General features: G+C 33.4%; 1 protein-coding gene across 2 annotated transcripts; it reads left to right on the top strand.

Annotated features, from left to right (window-relative positions):
- Positions 1-1,563: 1,563 nt before the first annotated feature.
- On the top strand, positions 1,564-10,836 carry LOC134253753 (uncharacterized). 2 transcript variants are annotated; one of them, XM_062736346.1, is made up of 8 exons: positions 1,564-1,634; positions 5,431-6,354; positions 6,530-6,656; positions 7,985-8,150; positions 8,540-9,437; positions 9,605-9,722; positions 9,951-10,105; positions 10,399-10,836. In XM_062736346.1, the coding sequence occupies exons 2-8, from the start codon at positions 5,435-5,437 to the stop codon at positions 10,496-10,498; spliced, it is 2,484 nt and encodes an 827-aa protein (XP_062592330.1). In that variant the 5' UTR covers positions 1,564-1,634; positions 5,431-5,434; the 3' UTR covers positions 10,499-10,836. The 2 variants fall into 2 exon arrangements, with proteins under 2 accessions (XP_062592330.1, XP_062592321.1); XM_062736337.1 differs by having other exon boundaries at positions 5,409-6,354.
- Positions 10,837-22,890: the final 12,054 nt, after the last annotated feature.

Raw genomic sequence — 22,890 nt, 5'->3', positions numbered from 1 at the left:
ATTTACAGGGAAATTCTTGCCCTAATTTTAAATCGCCCTTTAACCCTGGTTGCAATTGGGCACATTTAAGAAATAAATTTAATTTTTGAAGATTCATGAGGTTATGAACTACGACGCTTCACGCCGGCATATTTCATGAAGCGCGTTAGCCCTTCATGATAAATATGCCGGCGTGAAGCGTTGTAGTTCATATACCTCATGAAACTTCAAAAAATTAAATTCATTTCTTATATTCACATTATTTTTCTGATGACTTGCCATAAATTTACGCCGTTCAACTGTCATTTTTAAAACAAAACAGGGTGCACTGTATTTTTTGACTTTTTGACGTCAAGAGCGGTATTATGACGTAAAAATGGAGATATTCATGCTTATTCGTGATACATACCTAATGTAGTTCATGAGAAAATATACTGCATTTTATTTTGTAAAGAATCATAGGGGAAATTTATTGGAAATGTAAATATTTACAACGGGACGAATTCAAATAAAACAACATTATTTCTGAAATAAAACTGTCTGTACGCGAGATCAAAACGGGCAAAATCAGTTGCAGGTGTAAAAGGGTGAAAATAAGATAGACCAAAAGTAACCCTGTATACAGTAGCAGGACTTTACTCCATGTCTTGCTTACCAAAAAAAAAACAAATTTTAATATGCATACTTTGAGAATCCTCTTTCAAAAAATGAAATGAAAATCCACTCATATGAAAAAAGTTTGTTATGGGGTGTTGATTATTGTCGCACAAAAGGCATTTTGTAGGCATTGTTCTCCCATCTTCTCCGGGTGTATGATCAGCACTCAGCACCATTTAGCAGTGAGATTTTTTATCATGCCAACGCCTGTCGCATCACTGCCTATCTATATTTTCAAGGTATTGTTAAAGAGAGCTGTGACTTTCACCACTACATGTAGTACTGGACGCTTGTTTCAGTGTTAGGTTTGATTGATTGACTGTATATTTTTTAACGCACCCCTTGAGAATTTTACACTCATATGGAAATGTCACCACTTGCCGGTGTATAGCTGCAAAGCCATTCGGCATGGAAGGATCTTTTTAGCGCCAGCACCTTCTGCGACACGGGACCTGGGTTTATACAGTCTCATGTCTCATTCGTAGAACATATTTTTGAAAAAAATATTGTTCAAAAATATTGTTTACAAATTTAACAATGTGCCATGCAAAATGTTTGTGCATTTCTTTTCGTTTTGTACGATTGTTTGATTTTTTTTATTTTTTGTATATTTTCGGATGCTTGGTTTCTTAAAATATTACAGCTTTCACATACTGTCCACATCAATCCTGTAATAGTAAAAAAAAAGTAAGATGACGCTATAATTAAGTTAATGTGAAGTTTACAAAAATCATGGGATGTTTATTTACGTCTTTACATGTTTAGGACAAATACATCTACTTCTTTTACAATGTGATTTATTGCTCATTATTTTAAATGTTAATGTATGCAGTTTTTTTTAAAACTATGTACGTCACTACAGTATCTAGATGCTGATACCCTCTATCATATTATTTCTTATTCTTGTTCCTGGCGATTGGAGAAACGAATTTCTGGCATGTGGAACAAATTTTCCCTTTCTAGAGATCAAATGCCATATTTGTTGCATCAATATTAAGGTAACATAACTATTGCTTTTTTAAAGTGCATTTAAAATGTAACTAAATATATTTTGTTTGAACAAAAGTATTGCTTTAATGCCTGAATTTCCTTAATCTAATGCAATAAACGACGAAAAAATAGTTATTCTTTTTTATTCAGAAAACATTTATTATGTTGCTCGTTGCTTAAACATGTTCACAAATATTTTAAATTTAATGTAAGTCTTAAATTCATTATCACCGAATAATTTAATTCTGGTTGTAACCCTGTATTTGATTGGATAAAAAATTTACTTTATATTGTATAAAATGGGTTGCCTACGTCACAATGACTTACGTCAAAAACGTATCAACCCGCCTGACGTTACATTCGAATTTGTACAAATTGAAGTCATTTTGTTAGAACAATCACCTTTTTTTTCTTACATCGAATGAATGAAAATTAAATTATAAGCAATGAATTGAATAGCTACCCCATTCTATACGGTATAAACTGGGTTGGAACAGTTTACGCTTTTTTATAAACCGCTTCGCGGTAGCTATTACATTCATTCCTTAAAAAAAATATAATTGTGGAATTAAAAATTAAAAATAATGAAAACAAAATTAAATTGAATGCTTGAAAATAGCATTTCTGCATTTACTATTTCGATGAAATGTGAATTCCATATGATCGATACCATTTTATAGTCAACAAGCTAGTATTGGATTTTGTATTCACTTTAAAAGTAACGCAATCATTTTCCAACAAGGTGTATCTAATTAAATGAAATATGAAGAAAAACGAACAGTAATCTAGCTCCAAAGTTAATTGAAACAATAAAAATTTGGGGTAGGGAAAACAAAGACCTCTTAAACATCATAGGTGGGATCAGGTGCCATGATGGAGTAAGAATTCCCTTTTTACTGGTCACATCCATCGTGTACTTCTTGTCATGGTCGGGCCAACGAAAAAAAAGTCGTTGATAAACAGTGTGAAAATAATGGTCTAACGTCTGCTTCAAGCTAGATTATTTAATTGACCCTAGTTGCACTGCGCAACATGCTTCAAAATATCCAATTGTCCTTATGAAGACGCTCCGCTGACACGGGGCCTCGGTTTTTAAGGTCTCATCCGAGACTTTCACTCGCCCCGAGTGGCAAGTGGCTTGTCATTTTGATTGAAAAATGCATCACGGATTGTCTCTTACATCGCCCGAGTGGCAAGTGGCTTGTCATATTGATTGAAAAATGCAATTGTCTCTTACATCTTAGGAAACACATTCACATACATGTATCGTCCGACTGCAAAACCGATACCTTGACGGAAATCAAAGTTCTGTCTGCAAACTATAAAAGAACTATATTCGGTATACTGCATATCTTTGCCCCCACAAAAGTCTAATTTTGAAAAATTCTTGAAATGTGCTGAATTCTATAAATTGTATAAGAAATAATAAATTAACATAACATATTATAGTTTCAAAGTAGTTAACTGACAAATTTTGTTTTTATGACGTCACAAACTAGTCCGATTTTATATCATTTTTTAGAAAGAGGACAAAATGGACAAAATTTCAACAACTTTAGCTTTAAAAATTATAGAGTGCAGGCTTGTTCAGGAACAATATTTACATATTTCATTGATATTATCATTCTACACATTATATCAAAATATTGAGCCAGATCATACCTGCGCTCGGTGATTTTTACTTAAAACATCGACGTAATATATACATTTTTCTGTAGAAATCATGGAAATTTTAAATGTACGTCATTTTCGTGACGTCATTTCAAACATATTACGTCATTGCTTATGAAAATATCCAGTGCTTTGAAGTCAGCATATATCCCCCTGTTTAAGAACATAATTCAATATTTCTCCGTCAAAGTTGGATTTAAGGGGCAAATATTGGTTATTACCGAATAAAGTTCTTTACCTTAATCAAGAACATTAAAAGGTATGACTTTTCAACACATTATACAACCATTCCCCATTATAGATAAAATCTAGGCTTTTTGACATCATAGACAGATGCTTTTTCGATAAATTTCTAACTCATAAATTTACTCATCTTGTCATTGGTCATTTTGCAAAATTTATATGTTTAAAATTCTGGTTGTAGACTCCGGAATTTAAAAATGTCTATTAAATCTTGCTCGAATAGAAATAGTATATGCACTTTTGGGGTATCAGACCTCCAGATCATGAAAAGAGGACGAAAGCTTAAGTAAAAAATTCTACCTCCTGTAAATAATTTATTAATTGTTGAATTAATCTCTTTACTTGATTTATCCCCATTTTAGCGAATTCGAAGTAATATATAAGAAATGTGGACAATTCAATATTTCTTTTTACATTTAAGTACAACAGAGTAATATTGACTTAGGCTGTTTCCTGATCCCGGGTCCAGGTCTTTAAACAAATGTCAGAATTCCCCTGGGGACAAATTACTTCCTGTTATTAAGAGACCAGTTTTTGTATTATAGCAAAATGTTTTCAGAAACATGAGAAGATGCAGAGACTTGTTTTATTCGATATTTAGATATACTGAATAAATAAAAATACATGTAGTTACTTTCATTAACAAACCGACTTAATATTCATGGACTCTAGATAACTTGAAATAAAATATACCATAGAATCTGACAAATCTGTTTCTAGATTGGATATTTCACACGAAAAATGCGTTAACGCCGAATAATGGTAATCTAAAACAAAAGTGTATAAAATCGTGATAATTTCTACTTTTCTATCGTCAGCTTCCCTTATTTATTTAACATCTTCGTGTTGAGTTTATGCCTCCTGTTGATTCGATACGTAATATTCAGAGCGTGTTCTACATGCGAACAATTTTGTTTATATAAACAAGGCATGCTATTGACAAAGAAGTCAATGAAAAATAGCATATCAACGGTTTCGTTTACCTCAATACTAAATGCAAGTGATATTGTCTATACAATGACCCCAATATATCAATTTATTATATGATTGAATAGTTTTCATCTCTCTGATTGGCTGAGATCCAACTATGTTAGAAAAATACTACGTTGTATTGACCTGCACGTGACGTTCCAGGTCAATACAAGGATTTATTTCCTCTACATTGATCTAAAAATAGATCGGGATATTCCAAATTGATACAAATTGAATTTGGAAAGCTATTTAAACTACTATAACTTTTTTCATGTGAAGATAAGTTAAGCGAATATATATTTTCGGGTGAGGGTGATAAGAGGGGATGCATGGACACTCCTCCAACACTTTTACTGAAAAACAATTTTTACTTTTTGGCAGTCAGTTTTCCCTGATAATACTCCTTCCTTTAAAACTCTATACTAGAAAAAAGACTGACATAATTTTTTTTCATGGCAACTAAAATTGATTTTAAAAAAAAACTTAACAAAAAAATAAATACGACCTGTAAGGTTTATTAACATTTTAATTCTGCTTCTCTCTTAATTGTATTTGGATAGGACTTAATCAAATGCAAACAAGTAATGGGTTTTATCATTTTATTAGTGAATCATATAATAAAACAATTATTGCTGTTTTTTCGGTCAATACAATGAAGCCATCTTCGATACAATTTCTCGCCCTCCGGGCTCGGTGAATATTGTACTCCTCAGATGGCTAAATCATTGTATTGACCTCAAAACACAGCAATAATTGTATAATATCTTTTACAAATACAATATATCTTTTAACAGAACAGAGAAAAGTAATGCAATTTATTACCTATTAAGATATTTCTGTAGTTTGGTAGATATATATTTACTCTCTTCAATCAGTCTTCGAAACCTTACTTTCAGCTATTCCGTATCTACTATTCAGTGAAATGAGTGCCCAGTCATTGACAGTTTCTATCCTAGTTTCGGCTGTAGTTTTTGCTAATGAGCTAGGATGGATGAAATGGGACGCATATGATGAGCTAGAATACCAGTTTCGATCTGTAACAGGTGAAAACTGTAGGTCGCATCCTTTCAACGATTTGACAATGCCAGAGAACGTTTTAACACAAATACCGCAATATAACGAACTACAAAGCAAAGTTTTCTATAAAAATCGGACAAACCTCATCCATCTGCACAACATGGCGTTAAATCGTGCTTTTTACTACAGCTACATATTTCAAAGACTAAACAAGTCTGAGGCCTTCCAATTTATGCCTGATATACACTACATGCACTTTTCTGTGTCTGCGGACCTCAATGCTAACCCTGTTCTTAATGGCAGTGCTCTGTATTTTGATCAGGATTGCTATTACCCAAACTGGGTGACAAACCACGATTTCAATCACACACTTCCATTGTTTGCACCAAAAGCATGGCGATGGGATGATACTTTTGACACAAGCAATTTTCTCAGGGAGCCAACTCTCACTTCCGTCTTTATCTTAGATGCTGGAAGTGGTATAAATAGAAACTATACTAGAGACGAATACCGATCAAATCCATGGTATCATTTCTGGCTGCCAGACACAAAGCCAATCTATGATTCTACTCGAAAATACACGTGGAGTGTAAACCTTAAGTTTTCCAATGTCACGGGTTTCTTTACACAAAATACCTATGAAGGTTTCAATTTCTTTGGTCCAAATAACCCTGGGACGAATGATCCTATAGACAGACTACCTGTACGTTTTACAAGACCTTACTTTGACTGCGGGAAATCAAACAAATGGGTAGTATCTGCAGTTTCTCCGATAGCAGACTTCATGCCGAGGTACAGTAATTGGACCCACCTCAGACGGCCAAGGTAATCATCAACCCAAATACAATCTACTTAGTATTCCTCTGTTTATAACAAAATACCATGATAATTAAACATTTGGGAATTAAGCAAACTATTTTCACTTTCTATTTATTCAGCATCTTTATTAAAAGTGCTCAAACCAATACAAAATCTTAACGTTCATTTTTTCTTTATCAAGATTCATTGGTGTTGTCGTGATGGATACATATTTTGAGCATGTTGATTTTAACGCATGTGACGTAAGTGATGGAAACCCGGGACCAAGTTATCTGGCAGGGACTCACAGGTGCAAGGAACACTCAAAGGTTATCATTCTCTTTAATTCACTCTAGAAATAATTATGATTCCCAAATATACATAGTACTTACTTATGAAGCATAAATAATCTTATTATGTTTTATATCTTCACCTTTTTTTCATTTCTAATTCTTGTCCTCAAAATTATCTTTTGATTACTAGAAAGGAATGGAATGGTAAAATACATATACGTATAAAATCATTTTAAAGAACAAAACAAGGAAAGTAAATATTTTGATGAAGGGTGAAAGCAAATAAGGGCTGCATTGTTTTTATTTTCGTATATATATATATTGCTTTGATGTGTGTATCATGTTGATTTAAAATGTAAATTATCTACTTAATACACTTCAGTATTCGACATGCAAGAACATTTTTTGTGCATAAGCTATTTAAAATTAATGTAGATTATGTGATGAAGAAGTCCTATTTATTCATACAAACCACAAGTGGAAACCACACAAATTATCTTTTACATTCTCTCATTTGCACCTTTAAAAAATCGAAGCTGAAGTTTATCATCGTCATTATGCAAGAAAATCATAAAGATAAAATTGTCAATGGATTGATTTTGTTATTCTTTCAAAGTCAAATTCTATCTTATCCGAGGGATTGATAAGCTTAACATTATTTATTATTTTAATTATTGGAGTTGACACCGTCTTTTCAATTTAAATTTGGAAAATGAATATATACGCACACACAAATATGTATATATTTATACTTAAATATTATATATTTATACGGGTGAGATAACATCTGATAAATAAGAAGAGGAAAAATAACATTTACTTTTTGGATTTTGATAGAAATTGGACGTTGAGGTTAAACATTTATAAACTTTAAAACATTCAGTTGTGAAAAGGTCATCTTCTCCCATACAGTGTGGCTAACTAAATGCAATCTATATAAACTACAGGTAAACACTGATAAATATGAGTTAGTCTTTTCTTTGACCAGCATTGGTGCCTCTGTGTAGAGTCTTCCTGTAGTAAGAAATTAAATTTGAATTAATTTGAAATTTATTTAGAACTAATTATAATCAGGGAGAATATTTCAAATTGGTCAATATATTGAAAATTGGCCTTATAAGAGAGAATTAATGTGATATAATTCTTAGAAAAGTAAGTAAGCAATTAAATTAAAACAAACCAAAGTGAGAATATCTGATATCTTCTATTCTGTACAAAGAATTATCTTGTAATTTATTTTTGGGCTCAAGTATCTATAAAAATGTGAGACAATAGACTGAGATAATTACTCGGAAATCATTTATCCACAAAGGTTTCTAAAACATGTAATTGCATTATATAAAACTTTATTTATAACGTTTTAGTGCAAACACCTAAGTGGTTTCGGCTTTCATCGCGGTGGATATACGTGTAAATGTACTGAGGGGTACAGGTACCCTAACGAATTAAAACACCCCTACCTGGGTTCTGACATAGAGGAGTCTACATGGACGGAGTATCAGGAGAGCTTCAACTGTACTCCTACTGATCGTAAGTAATCACTACCGAAAAACTCATAATTTAAACGTCATTTTTATGTTTAAGAAATAAATGTAAATAAATTAATATATGTAGAAAACAGTAAAACACGCTAATAGCAAACTCGCTTCCAAAGAAATCACGCCAGCAGTTAATGGTTTTCATTCCCACATCTTCGCTAGCTAAAAGTTTCAAATTCGAAAGGTACGTTGAAGAGGAATTGAGTGGATTATAAGCCTTTGGCTAGCGAAGGTATCATTCCCATGGTTTAAAACATATTGCAAACTTAATAAGGAAGCAAAATTAGCCATCTCTCGTGCTTCGTTAGATGCGTTAACTGTAGTTTAAATCATAAATAGATAATGGTTATAAATAAATAAATAATTATATCTTAATTACAGATTTGAATGTTCCTCCGATTGTGGACAATCTAGAAAGTGTATCTATTGAGTTTTCCGAAGAAGAGTTGAACATAGGTTCCATTCCAAAACGATCAGCAAAATCCAATAAAATCCCAGATTCACTAAATTTTGAGAAAAGCAGCAGGCGACAGAAGAGGTCGAATTACGATAGACCTCTTTTTGATCCATTTTCCTACGATAGGGTGATGGATATTTACCGACACAAAACCAGTGTGACGGGGGTCAATTGTAAGACCATGCCACCCTCAAATTTACTCCTCCCCGGTGATGTCGGGTATGGTGTGGACGAACAGTTTAAATACCAGGCCAGCATGGCTCTCCGATTGGCTCACTTCCTGTCCGTCTATACACAACACACGGAGGACTTCGAAACCTTCGGTCGCATCAAGGGAGGAGCCCGTTTACACTATGAAAAATTATTTGGAGAAGTTTTGGCCAATGTGATGTCCGATTATAAGATATTATCCAGTGGAATATTTTTTGAACGTTACGTTTATCACAGTCCTAGCGAATCAGTGCGTGAGTATTTCGGTCCGCTTGCATACAAAAAAGATGGGGAATTCTACGTTATTGACACCGCAGGACTAGATAAGCACTATACTTCAGAAGCATGGTACAGTGAAATGAAATTCAGATGGAATACCAATACAGAACATTTACAAATCTTTCACATCCGCTCCGAGATGCGTTCTGATACTCAAGGCACAAGCAGCCTTCCTCACGAACACTCCCCTCTAGGCTACAAAGCGCCTACGTTAGAGCAGGGACTCTGGATGCCTCCGAAGTTTAAATGTGATGGCAGAATTGATGCCTGGGTCATGACTTATGTGGTACCTTTTTTTCGAAGGAAAAAACTTTCAAGCGCTATTCAGTTTGCGTAAGTAAGAAAAGAAGATCTTTGAATGTAAAATTGTTAAAAGACGGCTTGTATAGAAATTTTAACGTCGAATCAGATATACACAAAATATAAGCATTGCAAGTGTTTATAGAATATTCGGAAAAATCCATAATTTTGATTTCATTTTGTATACAATCTAACTATAGAGGGGTGGTAACCGTCGATGTTCCCTTGGATCTGTTAGAAATAAATCCCTGTCCACAACCTTTCCATGTCCAAAACGCATTCAAGAACACGGCGCGATGTCATACACAGTCCACAACTGTAAGTTGTTCAATACCATTTAGAAGACATTTTTAAAAGTATTGCTACTTATATCTTTTATGTTATTCAACACGCATCATTAAGTTTTGCAATAACAGTGCTTTATGTTGGCTTTTTTGTGAAGAAACATAAAGGCTTATGTTTTGGAAAGAAAATTAATTAAACTACGTTCGCTAGATGAACTTCAACACGGTCCCATATTCTTATGTATTTTTTTCCACCTACCAGTGTCGTCCGATTGAGGGTTTCCGATTTTCTCGCACGGCATACGCATGTGACTGTAGGCAGGGATTTGAGTACCCATTCAAAGACGGAAAACGTTGGATAGCAGGCTCGCTTCTTGAGCTTGAATATGAGAAAAAAAGACGGGGTCTTTTTAGCAGGTTTGTGTCGTCTTTCCCTCAGCTACACCATTTTGTATTGAATGCGTGTAACTTGAAATATATTTTGTTCTACGCTCAGATTAAATATTTATAATTACGTACAAATGCCACTAGTATTTTGTTTCTGTATAATCTAGTCAAACTCATGCACATTACTCTCTCTATCAATTAATTTAATGTATAAAAGACAATTAACTTGGAAATTTAATCTTTTTTTATTCCAGTGTAATATGCTTCACATATTTTCTTTTTCAGTACTATTTATATAATATAACATTTGTTTTCATTTTCAGATACGATACTCTGAGATGCAGAATTTCCTCTAGCTCAAAATTATCATACACTACCTTAATCATATTCATATATCTCCTTTTCCTTGTGTTATTTCAATAAGTCTAATGTTCTGTTAATTATGTCTATGTTCGTTTGTGGTAAGGGTATCAATTTCAGGTATATACAATAGTCCTGCCTCGTTAACTTATATTTACAAGCATTTATTTTAAATATTCAATGTATACATTCATAAGTAAGATTTTATTATTTTGTTGTTACATTATAGCTCTTTTATACAAATATTCACCATTTATTTTGATATTTTAATTTAAAAAAACCACTTAATTAAAATATTATTTTGTTTTTTTTCCTTGGTTATCTTATTTGGAAAAGATTTGAAATAATTTCCTCATTTAAATGATTTCAAGTCAAAATGATTATTGCTTATAACATTAATCCTCTGCCTTTTAAACATTTCAGCAAAGTCTGCGCTTTTCATTTATTCAGTAAACGAAACACAACTGAATATTACAAATATGTTACTTTAGGAATTAAATCTAAATATATACTGTAAAATCACTTATTTTCGTGGGGGTTTAATTTTCGTTGTTTTCGAGGTATCATTTCTGAAAGAGTTCGATCCAACAAGAAGACAATGGACCCAGTGATAGGATTTTAATCACCTCTACTTTACCGTATCATACACATTTTTCCAAGAATAGCTTTTACAGGACTATCAGCTGGGACTAAAAGTGAAGGTTACGTTGATTTGTAGTTAGCAGACCCCTCATTTTGAAATTTTTAGATTAAAATAATCATCTTCATTCATTTTCATGCAGTTTAAGGATTGGCATTTACACTGAATAATAAGCAATAAATATATTGACATGTTACTGTTATTTCTATAATCAAAAAATTATTCATAATTTTAAAAAAAATACTGACATTATTACAAAGAGATTACAAATATATTACAAAGAAAGACGTCTATGAATGTCATTAGACATAAAATCATGCTTTGGTCACAACTCATTTTACATGGTTAAACAAGATGTGTTTGTGAAACACTGACCCCCCCCCCCCCCCTACGGCAACATAGCGAAAATGGTTCTTTTCTTAAATGCAAATTAAATAAATTGGTACTTAAAGTAAAACCTTCTCACAAGAAATACTATTGTGAAATATGAAAGCCCTAGCATCACCTGTTCAAAAGTTATGGTCAAGGATAAGTTTTTGAAAGGTAGGTCAAACTCCAATGTCAAAGGGCCAAAGTTTTTGGTTTCGTAAGAAAGGTTTAATGTCACAAGGATTACATATGTGTAGTATGAAATCCCTAGCCCTAACCATTCAAAAGTTATGGCCAAAGTTCAAGTTTTTAAAAAATAGATCAAACTCCAAGGTCAAGGTCAAAGGGACAAAGTTCTTGATATCAAATGGAAGGTCATATCACAAGGATTAAATATGTAAAGTATGAAAGCCCTAGCCCTTACAGTTCGAAGGTTATGGCCAAGGTTTAAGTTATTTTTCTAAATACAGAAATCTCCAAGGTCAAAAGGTCAAAGTTGTTGGTCTTCAATGAAAGGTCTTGTCAAAAAAATATATGAAATATGAAAGTCCTAGTATCTACCGTTCAAAATTAATGGTCAAATTAAAAGTTTGGAATTTTTGTGTATAAGTGGATCAAAACTCGAAGGTCAAGGTCAAAAGGTCAAATTGGTGGTACCCAAAGAAAGGTCTTGTCACAAGAAATACACATGTGAAGTTTGAAAGCCATAGCTCTACTAAATCAAAAGTTATGGGCAAGGTTAAAGATTTTGTGATGCACAGACTGACGGACGAATGAGATTTAATGTCCCCGCACTTTCGCGACAGTGGGGGACAAAGAAAAGAAGGTGAAATCTTAGGTTGGATTGAGAATTATCTTTGTGATAGAGTTCAGAAGGTAGTGTTAGAGGGATACTCCTCAGGATTGAAAAGTGTCAATGCTGGAGTTCCACAAGGCTCAGTTCTAGGACCATTTCTTTTTCTTATTTATATTAATGATATTACTGAAAACATACAAAATCAAATACGACTGTTTGCAGATGACACATCTTTGTTTGTTATTGTGGATACTGACATAGTTAACCCAACAATATCTCTGACTGCAGATCTTGAAAAAATAAGGCAGTGGTCCCATCAATGGCTAGTTGAATTTAACCCTAATAAGACTATTAATGTCAATTTTACTAGAGCTCAACGAGTACATCCAAATATTACATTTGGAAACACAATGAACATAATTTCCCAGAATCAAAGTCATTGTCACCTCGGACTGACACTTCAGTCTAATGGGGGTTGGTCAGAACATATCGCAACAATTTATGAAAAAGCTTGCCTAAGATTAAACATACTGCGCACACTAAAATATAAATTAAAGAGAGACTCCTTAATCAAAATATACCTATCATTTGTTCGACCAGTAGTAGAATATGGGGATGTGGTATGGGATAACTGCACTGAAGAACAATCTAAATTATTGGAGAGTGTGCAGGTGGAAGCTGCAAGAATAATTACAGGCATTAGGTGTAATACATCAAAAAGTAACTTATATAAAGAGTTGGGATGGGACACATTATAAGTTCAAGAAGGGAAAATCATAAGCTCACATTGATGTATAAAATACTTAATAATCTTACCCCTGATTATATGAATAATATGCTTGAAGGATGTATGCCAATCCAGCATAATTATAATTTGCGCAACCCTACTTCATATCGAATCCCAATCATTAGAACAGTGTCATACTACAATAGCTTTGTACCATCCACAATATCCTTGTGGAAAAATTTATCTGATGATTGGAAGAACTCCCCTACAGTACAAACTTTTAAAAATAAAATAAACTCTACCACTCCTATCCAGAAAAACAAATATAAACTTTACAATTATGGAAATAGAATTGAAAACATAATACACTGCCAGCTGAGGAATAAATGTAGTAACCTTAATGCTGATCTTTTTAAAGATCACCTAAACGAATCACCAATATGTACAAATTGTGGATATCAAAACGGGAACTCCTTTCATTTTTTCTTGTATTGTCATCAATATGCCTCACAACGACAATTACTGATTAAATGTAGGCCATTCAAAATGTACAACGTGCTACTACACTGGATATATGTCACGTGATAATGATCATCGTTTTTGCAGAGTAGGCTATATAATATGCTTCAAGGTGCGGTGCAATTTGCAGCATTTGGATAATACATGTAATGTCATTTAAAACAATTGTTTCCATTTGAACAACTTTTCAATTTTTATTCATCATGCACTTATACCACGATATTATAATCCGTAAAATCAGGACGATTTCCATTCATGTCTTACACTTGCTGTGACCTTCAACTCGACATTTAGATATATCGACGACGCATTGTCAATTAACAATGGTCATTTCCATTCCTACGTCCATACGATATATCCTGGTGAGCTTGATATAAAAGATACCACAGAGTCTGACAAATTTGTTTCATACTTGAATATTTTCCTAGAAAAAGACGTTAATGGTAATCTAACAACCAAACTATATGATAAACGTGATGACTTTATCTTTTCTATCGTCAACTTCCCTTATTTATGCAGCAATATACCTTCACCACCTGCGTACGGAGTGTATATATCTCAGTTGATTCGATACGCAAGAGCATGCTCTACGTATGAACAATTTCTAAAACCAGAAGTCTCTGTCGAGACTGAAGCTCTACTGGTTTGAACTTATAGCAAAGGAAAAGAAAAGTACTTAAGCAGCTGGGATTTGAAATTTTACAACAGCAATAAATAGAATAATGATCGTTGATAAAGTCTCTTTATGTTCTTAGTGTAGTCTACTTGTGTGCCAAGTTATATTGAAATCAGACCAAAACTGTAGGAGGAGTAGCATTTTGAAACAATTCTACAGTCATTTCTATTTTTAGTAACCATAGCAACACCGTTCATCAAAATTAAAATTAAAATTCGATACACAGAATTATGTATCTTAGTGTATTCTACTTGTGTGCCAAGTTATACTGAAATCAGACCAAAACTGTAGGAGGAATAGCATTTTGAAACAATTTTACAGATATTTCTATTTTTAGTAGCCACGGCAACACCGTTCATCGAAATCAAAAACCAATAAACAGAATTATGTATCTTAGTGTATTCTACTTGTGTGCCAAGTTATACTGAAATCAGACCAAAACTGTAGGAGGAGTAGCATTTTGAAAGAATTTCACAGAAATTTCTATTTTTAGTAACCATGGCAACACCGTTCATCGAAATCAAAAACCGATATAGAGATTTATGTATCTTAGTGTATTCTACTTGTGTGCCAAGTTATACTGAAATCAGACCAAAACTGTAGGAGGAATAGCATTTTGAAAGAATTTCACAGAAATTTCTATTTTTAGTAACCACGGCAACACCGTTCATCGAAATCAAAAACCAATACACAGAATTATGTATCTTAGTGTATCCTACTTGTGTGCCAAGTTATACTGAAATCAGACCAAAACTGTAGGAGGAGTAGCATTTTGAAAGAATTTTACAGAAATTTCTATTTTTAGTAACCACGGCAACACCGTTCATCGAAATCAAAAACCGATATACAGATTTATGTATCTAAGTGTAGTCTACTTGTGTGCCAAGTTATATTGAAATCAGACCAAAACTGTAGGAGGAGTAGCATTTTGAAAGAATTTCACAGATATTTCTATTTTTAGTAACCACGGCAACACAGTTCATCCAAATCAAAAACCGATATATAGAATTATGTGTCTTAGTGTAGTCTACTTGTGTGCCAAGTTATATTGAAATCAGACCAAAACTGTAGGAGGGGTAGCATTTTGAAAAATTGTTTACAGACAGACGGACAGACAGACAGACGGACGGACGGACGGACGGACGCCGGACGCATTACTATCGCATAAGCTCTTCTGATCTCTGACCATTAGAGCTAACGAGGTACATTATTGGCAAGCAAGTTGATGAAACAAGAATATCAACAGGCTCGTTTAAAATCATCATTTCGTAAGTTCTATGGTCAAATACCATGACCTTGTCAGCAAATACAATTTATCATTGAGACGAATGCTGACTGACATTTTCAAACTAAATGTAAGTCCATTATTTATAAACACTACTTGTGTGACCGGTAAGCAGAGGATGCTCACTCCTCCGTGGCACCTGATCACACCTCTGATATTTCGGAGGTCCGTGTTTGCTCTGCTCCTATTTTGTATTATTTAATGGACTTTGATATTGAATACTGTTCGTTACCTCCATATCCTTCTTACACACTCCCAGGCTGGGGGGTACTCTTTTTTATAACCATAAATTCTCAATTATATGATGAGAAATGAAATTGAAACGTCATAACGACAATTAATACTTAATTTATAAGCAAGTTTTAAAAATATTTTACTCGTGATTTTATACATGATAGCATTTAAGAATTATTTTACTTAACTTATGAAAAATAATGTCTCATTTCCCCGTGTGCACTTTCTAACACAACCACAAATAGATCGACCGCTGCTGCGGCCGATAATGTCTTTGTCGTAATGTGGCAAAAAAATTGCAGAATGAGATTCCCTAGCCCTCCGAAACGATTTTCAAGAATATAAAAGGATTTACATTAAAATACATACCAAATTAATTAGAACAAACATTTACAAGGTTGTGCAAGCCTTTAACCTAAAAAGTAATCCACATAAAGACGAAAATGAACTCATTATTTCAACTCTTTTTCTCGCTTCATATTTACCATGTTGACATGCGATTCGGAAAAAGTATGCACTCATATAGACTTATCTCCCGTTTTTCTCTTTGCAGGATATATTCATCGATTTAACGATAGAATAAAACATTCTATTTAGTTTTTCTTTGTGTCACTTGCGGAGCAGTGCGGCACTAAGGGATCACCTTATCCGGCATCTGTTTGTCCTAGTATCTAAACAACTGTAAAAGATATGGACTTGATATTTTGCTCATTTATTGCTAGGCACTAAGGCATTTGTAAATTACCATGGATACCGACCTCGTGACCCTTGACCTTCTCCTTTGACCTACTTTACTAAAAAGTTTTAAGTGCCAATAAACAAAATATTTTGATATTTAAGGTTTATTTCTATGCTATTTAGCATGTGCACTGATTGTCTTAAAACATTTATGAAAAATACCATGGTTACAACTCATATCTTGAACTATGACCTACTTTACAAAGAATACCCCGTATAGTTTAACTAGACTTATGAATTTTGGGTGGCGGGGTGTTGATAATTAACATTTATACATGTTTATGAGCTCATAATACTGTTCTTTGAAACTGTATGATATTCAGTTACCAAACAAAATTATATATAAGTATATAAAATACATCCACTCTTAAAAAAGTTTTACTTAGTAGTCATTTTTTACTTGAAATAACAAAGATAAGTAATAGATAATTACTAAGCATTTACTTAAATTTTAAAATCAATTACTGAAATATATGTCAATTACTAGATTCAAATGTTTTACTTGATTTTTGCATTTTAAAGAATTGTTTTACTTACACACTAAAAAGTTTTACTTAGTAATTTATATTTACTTAAATTTGTGTATATAAGTAATAACATTACTTGGTCTTTACTTACATTTTACCACTATTTACTATATAATTAATATTTTAATGCCCCCGTAAATGAAGTTTCGGGGGTATATAGTTTTTGTCGTGTCCGTCTGTCTGTCTAGCTGTCTCTCTGTCTGTTTATCCGCAGAAACTTTAACCTTGCCCATTACTTTTGATTTAGCGGAGCTATGACTTTCATATTTCACACGTGTATTCCTTGTGACAAGACCTTTCTTTGAGTATCACCAAATTTGACCTTGACCTTGAAGTTTGACTCACTTATACACAAAAAATCCAAATTTATTCTTTATCAAAATCTTTTGAGTTTTGAACAGTAAATACCAGGACATTTATACTTCACATATATATTTTTTGTTGAAAGAACTTTCATTGAATACCAACAACTATGAAATTTTGACCTTGACCCTGGAGATTTCCATCCTTGTGAAAAAAACTTTAACCTTGGCCATAACTTTTGAACGGTAAGGAAGAGCGCTTTCATACTTACATATATGTAATCATTTTGAGAAGACCTTTCATAGAATACCAAGAACTTTGACCCTTTGACCTTGACCTTGGAGTTTGACCCACTTTTAAAAAGCAAACCTTGACTGTAAGTTTAAAAGGATTAGGGTTAGTGCATTCATACTTTACATAGTTCATCCTTGTGACAAGACCTTTCCTTGGGTACCACCAAATCTGTCCCTTTGTCCTTGGAGTTTGACCTACATTTCAAAATTGGTAACATTGACCATAACTTCTGAAGGGTTGAGGCAAGTGTTTCCATATTTCACATATGTATTTTTTGTAGCAAGACCTTTCATTAGATACCAATAACCTTGACCTTTTGACCTTGGAGATATCAAGAAATCCCAATAATTTAAATTTGCATATAAGAAAAGTTTAACCTTTGCTATGTTGCCATACAGGGGCATAGGTGTTTCACAAACACATCTTGTTATGTTCCCCAAACGAAGTTGGGGAACATATTGTTTTTACTCTGTTTCTTATTATTAAGGTCTTCCGTCTTCACGGAAGACCTTATAGTGATTGTATTGTTTCTTATTATTCTTATTCTTTTTTTGACAAAATTTTGTGCAGGCGATTTCTCGAAAACTATTCAGCGGTTTTTCATGAAACTTTCACAAAATATGAGTTATAATATGAAGTTGTTACTTTTGATGCAAAATTTGGAAAATTCGCTTCTGGTGCGAAGTTATGGACAATTTCCTGATTTTAAAATGCAATTTTGTCGCCCCTTTTTATCGAAAACGGTTTAGGATATGAACTGGAGACTTCTTGGAGATGATAGATCATGACTTTGTGGTTTGCAGAATCACCTTTTCGTGCGTCGTCAGTACTTCCGGTCGTTACGAGATGCAAATTTAAAAAAATCGTATTTTCTAACTTTTTTGTTTTTCAGTATTTTTCATTTGTTTTCGGCTTGTTTATAGAAACCCTTCTAATAATGCTTACTATATAATTTGTTTGAATGGTGATAAGTCTAAACTCTAGATATTAACATTCAAAAATCTGAAGCGGGTCCAAAATGGCGGCTGTCTCTGTCAACGCCGACATTTCGCAATAGGTGTTTACGGAGGCAGCCGAGCGTTTGTTTGAACGAAAGTAACATAAGAATAAATGAAAGGCAAAGGAATACTTGGATTGTCACGTCGTATTTATGTTGCAGTTCTGTGTCAAACTAACGTCTTCTATAATTGGTTTTGGCTGGTTTTCAAACTAGAAAAAGAAAAGACTAAATGTGCAAATGAAATTCGATACCTTATATCTCTTGTGCATCGCCGAAAAACAGATCTTAAATCATACTTATAAGTAATGCTTTCTCAAAAAAGAATATCAATTAATTTTGTCAATATAAATATTAACCACTGTTTTTCCTATGCACACTTGTGTCATATTAAACTAATAAATTAGACAAAAATAAGAAAACGTTTTTTTTAAAGATCGCTTCATGGAGTTTATTTTAGCATTCTTGTCTCAAAGACCTGATTCAAGTTATTGAGCATAAACGATATCGGATTCCTGACAGTCGTAGGGCGAGCCATGTTTTCCGGCGAAACTTTTCAACCTTTTTCGATTAACTATTCGGGATAGTTCACTTTGAGGATAAACAGGAAATTGAAAAAAATTCATAACCGTTTCACCGCTTTAGTGTTACATGCATATGTACAATATGGAATTTGTAAAATGTGTTAAACATACTTTCTAAACTTCGAATCTTAGGCTATAAGAACGTTCTTTTCTTTCAATTTCATTAAAGCTATCACTCCTATTTAATAGAACATTCCAAAGAAAAGGGGCGAAGATTAACTCATGGCGTTTGGCGCTAAATTTGAATAGTGACCCGCCTTTCATAATTTTAAGAGAGAAGCACTGTATCATTGATATATACAAGTAGATTTAGAGTAGAGGTCCCGATAGCGTAATATTTAGTGCGTTGGAATTTCATGTGGCGACTTTGGTTCAATCCCCCTTGTGTGCAAATCTTTTTTTTTACTTTTCAAATCGATTTTACGTTTTCTTTCCGGAATCGGACGGAAGACCTCTCGTTGCTCGCAACGAGTTTCATCTAGTTAAGGTCTTCCGTCTTCACGGAAGACCGTATAGTGATTCTACTGTTTCTTATTATTTTTTCCGTGACCTTATAGTGATTCTTTGTTTCTTATTTATTAAGGTCTTCCGATCTTCTCGAAAACCTTCTATTTCTACGGTTTCTTATGAAACTTTCACAAGACCTTATATGATTGTACTGTTTCTTTTTATTATTATTATTATTTTTTTTTCCCCCTTTTCTTGTAAATCGGATTTCTCAGAAGAGAAATTTGGATGAATAGAGAACCAAAATACGCTCAGGCGTTTTCTTCATTTTTTCAAATATCACTTCCGGTCGTCAGATTTGTCCGATTTCCTGTTTTTTCAGAAATATTTTGTCATAGTCATATCTCAGAAACGGTAAGAGATGAAGACACCAAACTTATATGAGTAATAGACCATGATAAGTAGGCGAGCCCATTTGGATTAAGATCGTCCGCCGTCACTTCCGGTCGTCACAGGAAGTGATCAAAGAAATCGAAAATTTCAACTTTTCTTTTATGAAACTTTTTTTGCAACACATTATAGCATCTTATTTGTAGTTTCGAAATATATCAGCCCCACCGGAAACAAAAACGACAACTTCCGGTTATAAGAGAAAAACTGCACATTTTCAGTATTTTTCTTTCCCATAAATATTTCTTATTGATAAAAATGATTTTTGGATATGTTTCAGACTGCAAATGACTTTTTTGTTTTTCGTATTTTTCATTTATCATTGCTAGATCTCGTTAACAGTAAGAGATTAAGACACCAAACTAATAGGGGTGGTAGAAGATTAATAGAAGTCCTCCTTATGATGCTGACTATATAATTTGTTTGAATGTTGATAAATCTAAACTCTAGATATAAGCATTCAAAAATTTGAAGCGGGTCCAAAATGGCGACTGTCTCTGTCAACGCCGACATTTCGCAATAGGGGTTTACGGAGGCAGTCGAGCGTTTGCTTGAACGAAAGTAACATAAGGATAAAGATATTAGTATAGCAATGAAATGTAAAGGAATACTTGGATCGTCACGTCGTAGTTTCGTTGGAGTTCTGTGTCAAACTAACGTCTTCTGTAATTGGATTTGGCTGGTTTTCAAAGTAGAAGAAGAAAAGACTAAATGTGGAAATGAAATTCGATACCTAATATCATTTATGCACCACGGAAAACAGATCTTAAATCATACTTATAAGTAATACTTTCTCAAAAAAGAATATCAATTAATATTGAAAGTTTAAATCTTAACCACTGTTTTTCCTATGCACACTTGTGTCATATTAAACTAATAAATAAGACAAAAATAAGAAAACGATTTTTTAAAGATCTCTTGATGGAGTTTATTTTAGCTTCTTGTCTTAAAAGACCTGTTTCAAGTTATTGAGCATAAATGATATCTGATTCCTTGACCGTCGTAGAGTGAGCCATGTTTTTCGGCGAAACACTACCTTTTTCGATTAAATATTCGGGATAGTTCAATTTAGGATAAATAGGAAATTGGAAATAAAAAAGTTAAAAATTCAAAACAGTTTCACCGCTTTAGTGTTACATGCATATAAACAATATGGAATTTGTAAAATGTGTTAAATATACTTTCTAAACCTAGAATCTAAGGCTATAAGAACGTTTTTATTCTAATTTCGTTGAAGCTATCACACCTATTTAATAGAACATTCCAGAGAAAAGGCGCGAAGATTAACTCCTGGCGTTTGGCGCTAAATTTTGAATAGTGACCCACCTTTCATACTTTTAAGAGAGAGGCACTGCTTCGTAAATATGTACAAGTAGATTTAGTGTAGATGTCCCGAAAGTGTAATATTTAATACGTTGGAATTTTGTGCTGGTGACTTGGGTTCAATCCCCTTGTGTTCAAATCTTTTTTTTACATTTTCATCACGATTTTACGTTTTCTTTCCGGAATTGGCCTCTTTGCTCGCAACGAGTTTCATCTAGTTATTATTATTATTATTATTATTATTTTTCTTCTCGGGAAAATTTTGTCCGCGAATGATCTTGTAAAGTACACATCCGATTAAGGGGAAACCTTTTTAGGGTAAGTAGGCATGTTATGTAGATTTGCGGAATCAAGGTCATTTTGCGCGCACGTGCTTGCAAGAGCGCGCACGTGCAAAACTTGAAATGACCAATATATAATGGATATAACCGTAACTTTTCTATTTTCAGACGAAATGTTTTGAAACTCATAATGTAAGGATATATGAGTAGTATGCACAAGATGACATGGTCAAAATAGCAAGATCGCACGTGCAAGCACGTACGCTTCGCTCTGATTGGCTGAAACTAAAGTCTCAATATCTTTCTTGTTTTTTGATAAAATGATTTGAAATTTTGAACATAGTCATACATTAGGGAGATCTACAGTCCGTAATAAAAGAAATATCATGAAAACATGTGCATGCACGTGTGCTTGCAAGAGCTCGCACGTGCAACACGAGAAATTCCAATATAATTGATACCAAAGTAACTATTTATATTATTGATGATATGCTTTAAAACTCATATTAGAAGTATATATTAGAAGCATAGACAAGATGACATGGTAAAAAAAAGCACGATCTCACGCGCATGCACGTGCGCTTTGCTCTGATTGGCTGAAACTAAAGTCTCAATATCTTTCTTGTTTTTTGACGAAATCCTTTGAAATTTCAAATATAGGCATGTATTAGGATATCCTACAATAAGATATATAGCAATTATCATGAAAATGTGTGCATGCACGTGTGCTGCAATCTGATTGGCTTATGCTTTAAATAGCTATAACTCCCTTGGTTTTAAACCAAACAGGATGGGATTTGGAACTTGGATAGATATAATGGACTTCTGCAAGAAGATATGGTCACCATGCACATGCATACACGTGCATGTAGGTGCGGCTGCAATCTGATTGGCTGAAACTTTGAACTCCCTTGGTTTTCAACCAAACGGGGTGGGATTTAGAACATAGATAGATGTAAAGGACTTCTACAAGAAAGTATGGTCGCCATTCTCATGTGAGCACGTGTGTGCACGTGAAATGAGTAAAATCAAAAATACACTTGAATTAGCGTATTTTTTCATACTTTTGGATTAAATACTTTGATATTTAGTATATTAAAATCTATAGATTGTGAAGACAAGATTATATGGTCTTTACGCACGTGCATTCACATGCGCACGCGTGCAATTCTAAAATTTGAATGAAATTGGTACTCTTCTGGGTAAACGTTGTTAAAGTCTCAAATGCATAGAGTTTGTCTTGTTTAATGAAGCTTATAGGGAAT

The sequence above is a fragment of the Saccostrea cucullata genome, unplaced genomic scaffold (genome assembly GCF_032062105.1).
Source record: "Saccostrea cucullata isolate Sc308-1 unplaced genomic scaffold, CSIRO_AGI_Scuc_v1 ctg319, whole genome shotgun sequence".
Lineage (NCBI taxonomy): Eukaryota > Metazoa > Mollusca > Bivalvia > Ostreida > Ostreidae > Saccostrea > Saccostrea cuccullata.
This window is presented reverse-complemented; position numbering and strand designations above follow the sequence as displayed.

Coding starts and splice junctions, on each gene's coding strand:
- LOC134253753 (XM_062736346.1), top strand. CDS start 5,435: ATGAGTGCCCAGTCATTGACAGTTTCTATCCTAGTTTCGGCTGTAGTT. Junction 6,355..6,529: donor ACCCACCTCAGACGGCCAAG/GTAATCATCAAC, acceptor TTCTTTATCAAG/ATTCATTGGTGTTGTCGTGA. Junction 8,151..8,539: donor CAACTGTACTCCTACTGATC/GTAAGTAATCAC, acceptor TCTTAATTACAG/ATTTGAATGTTCCTCCGATT.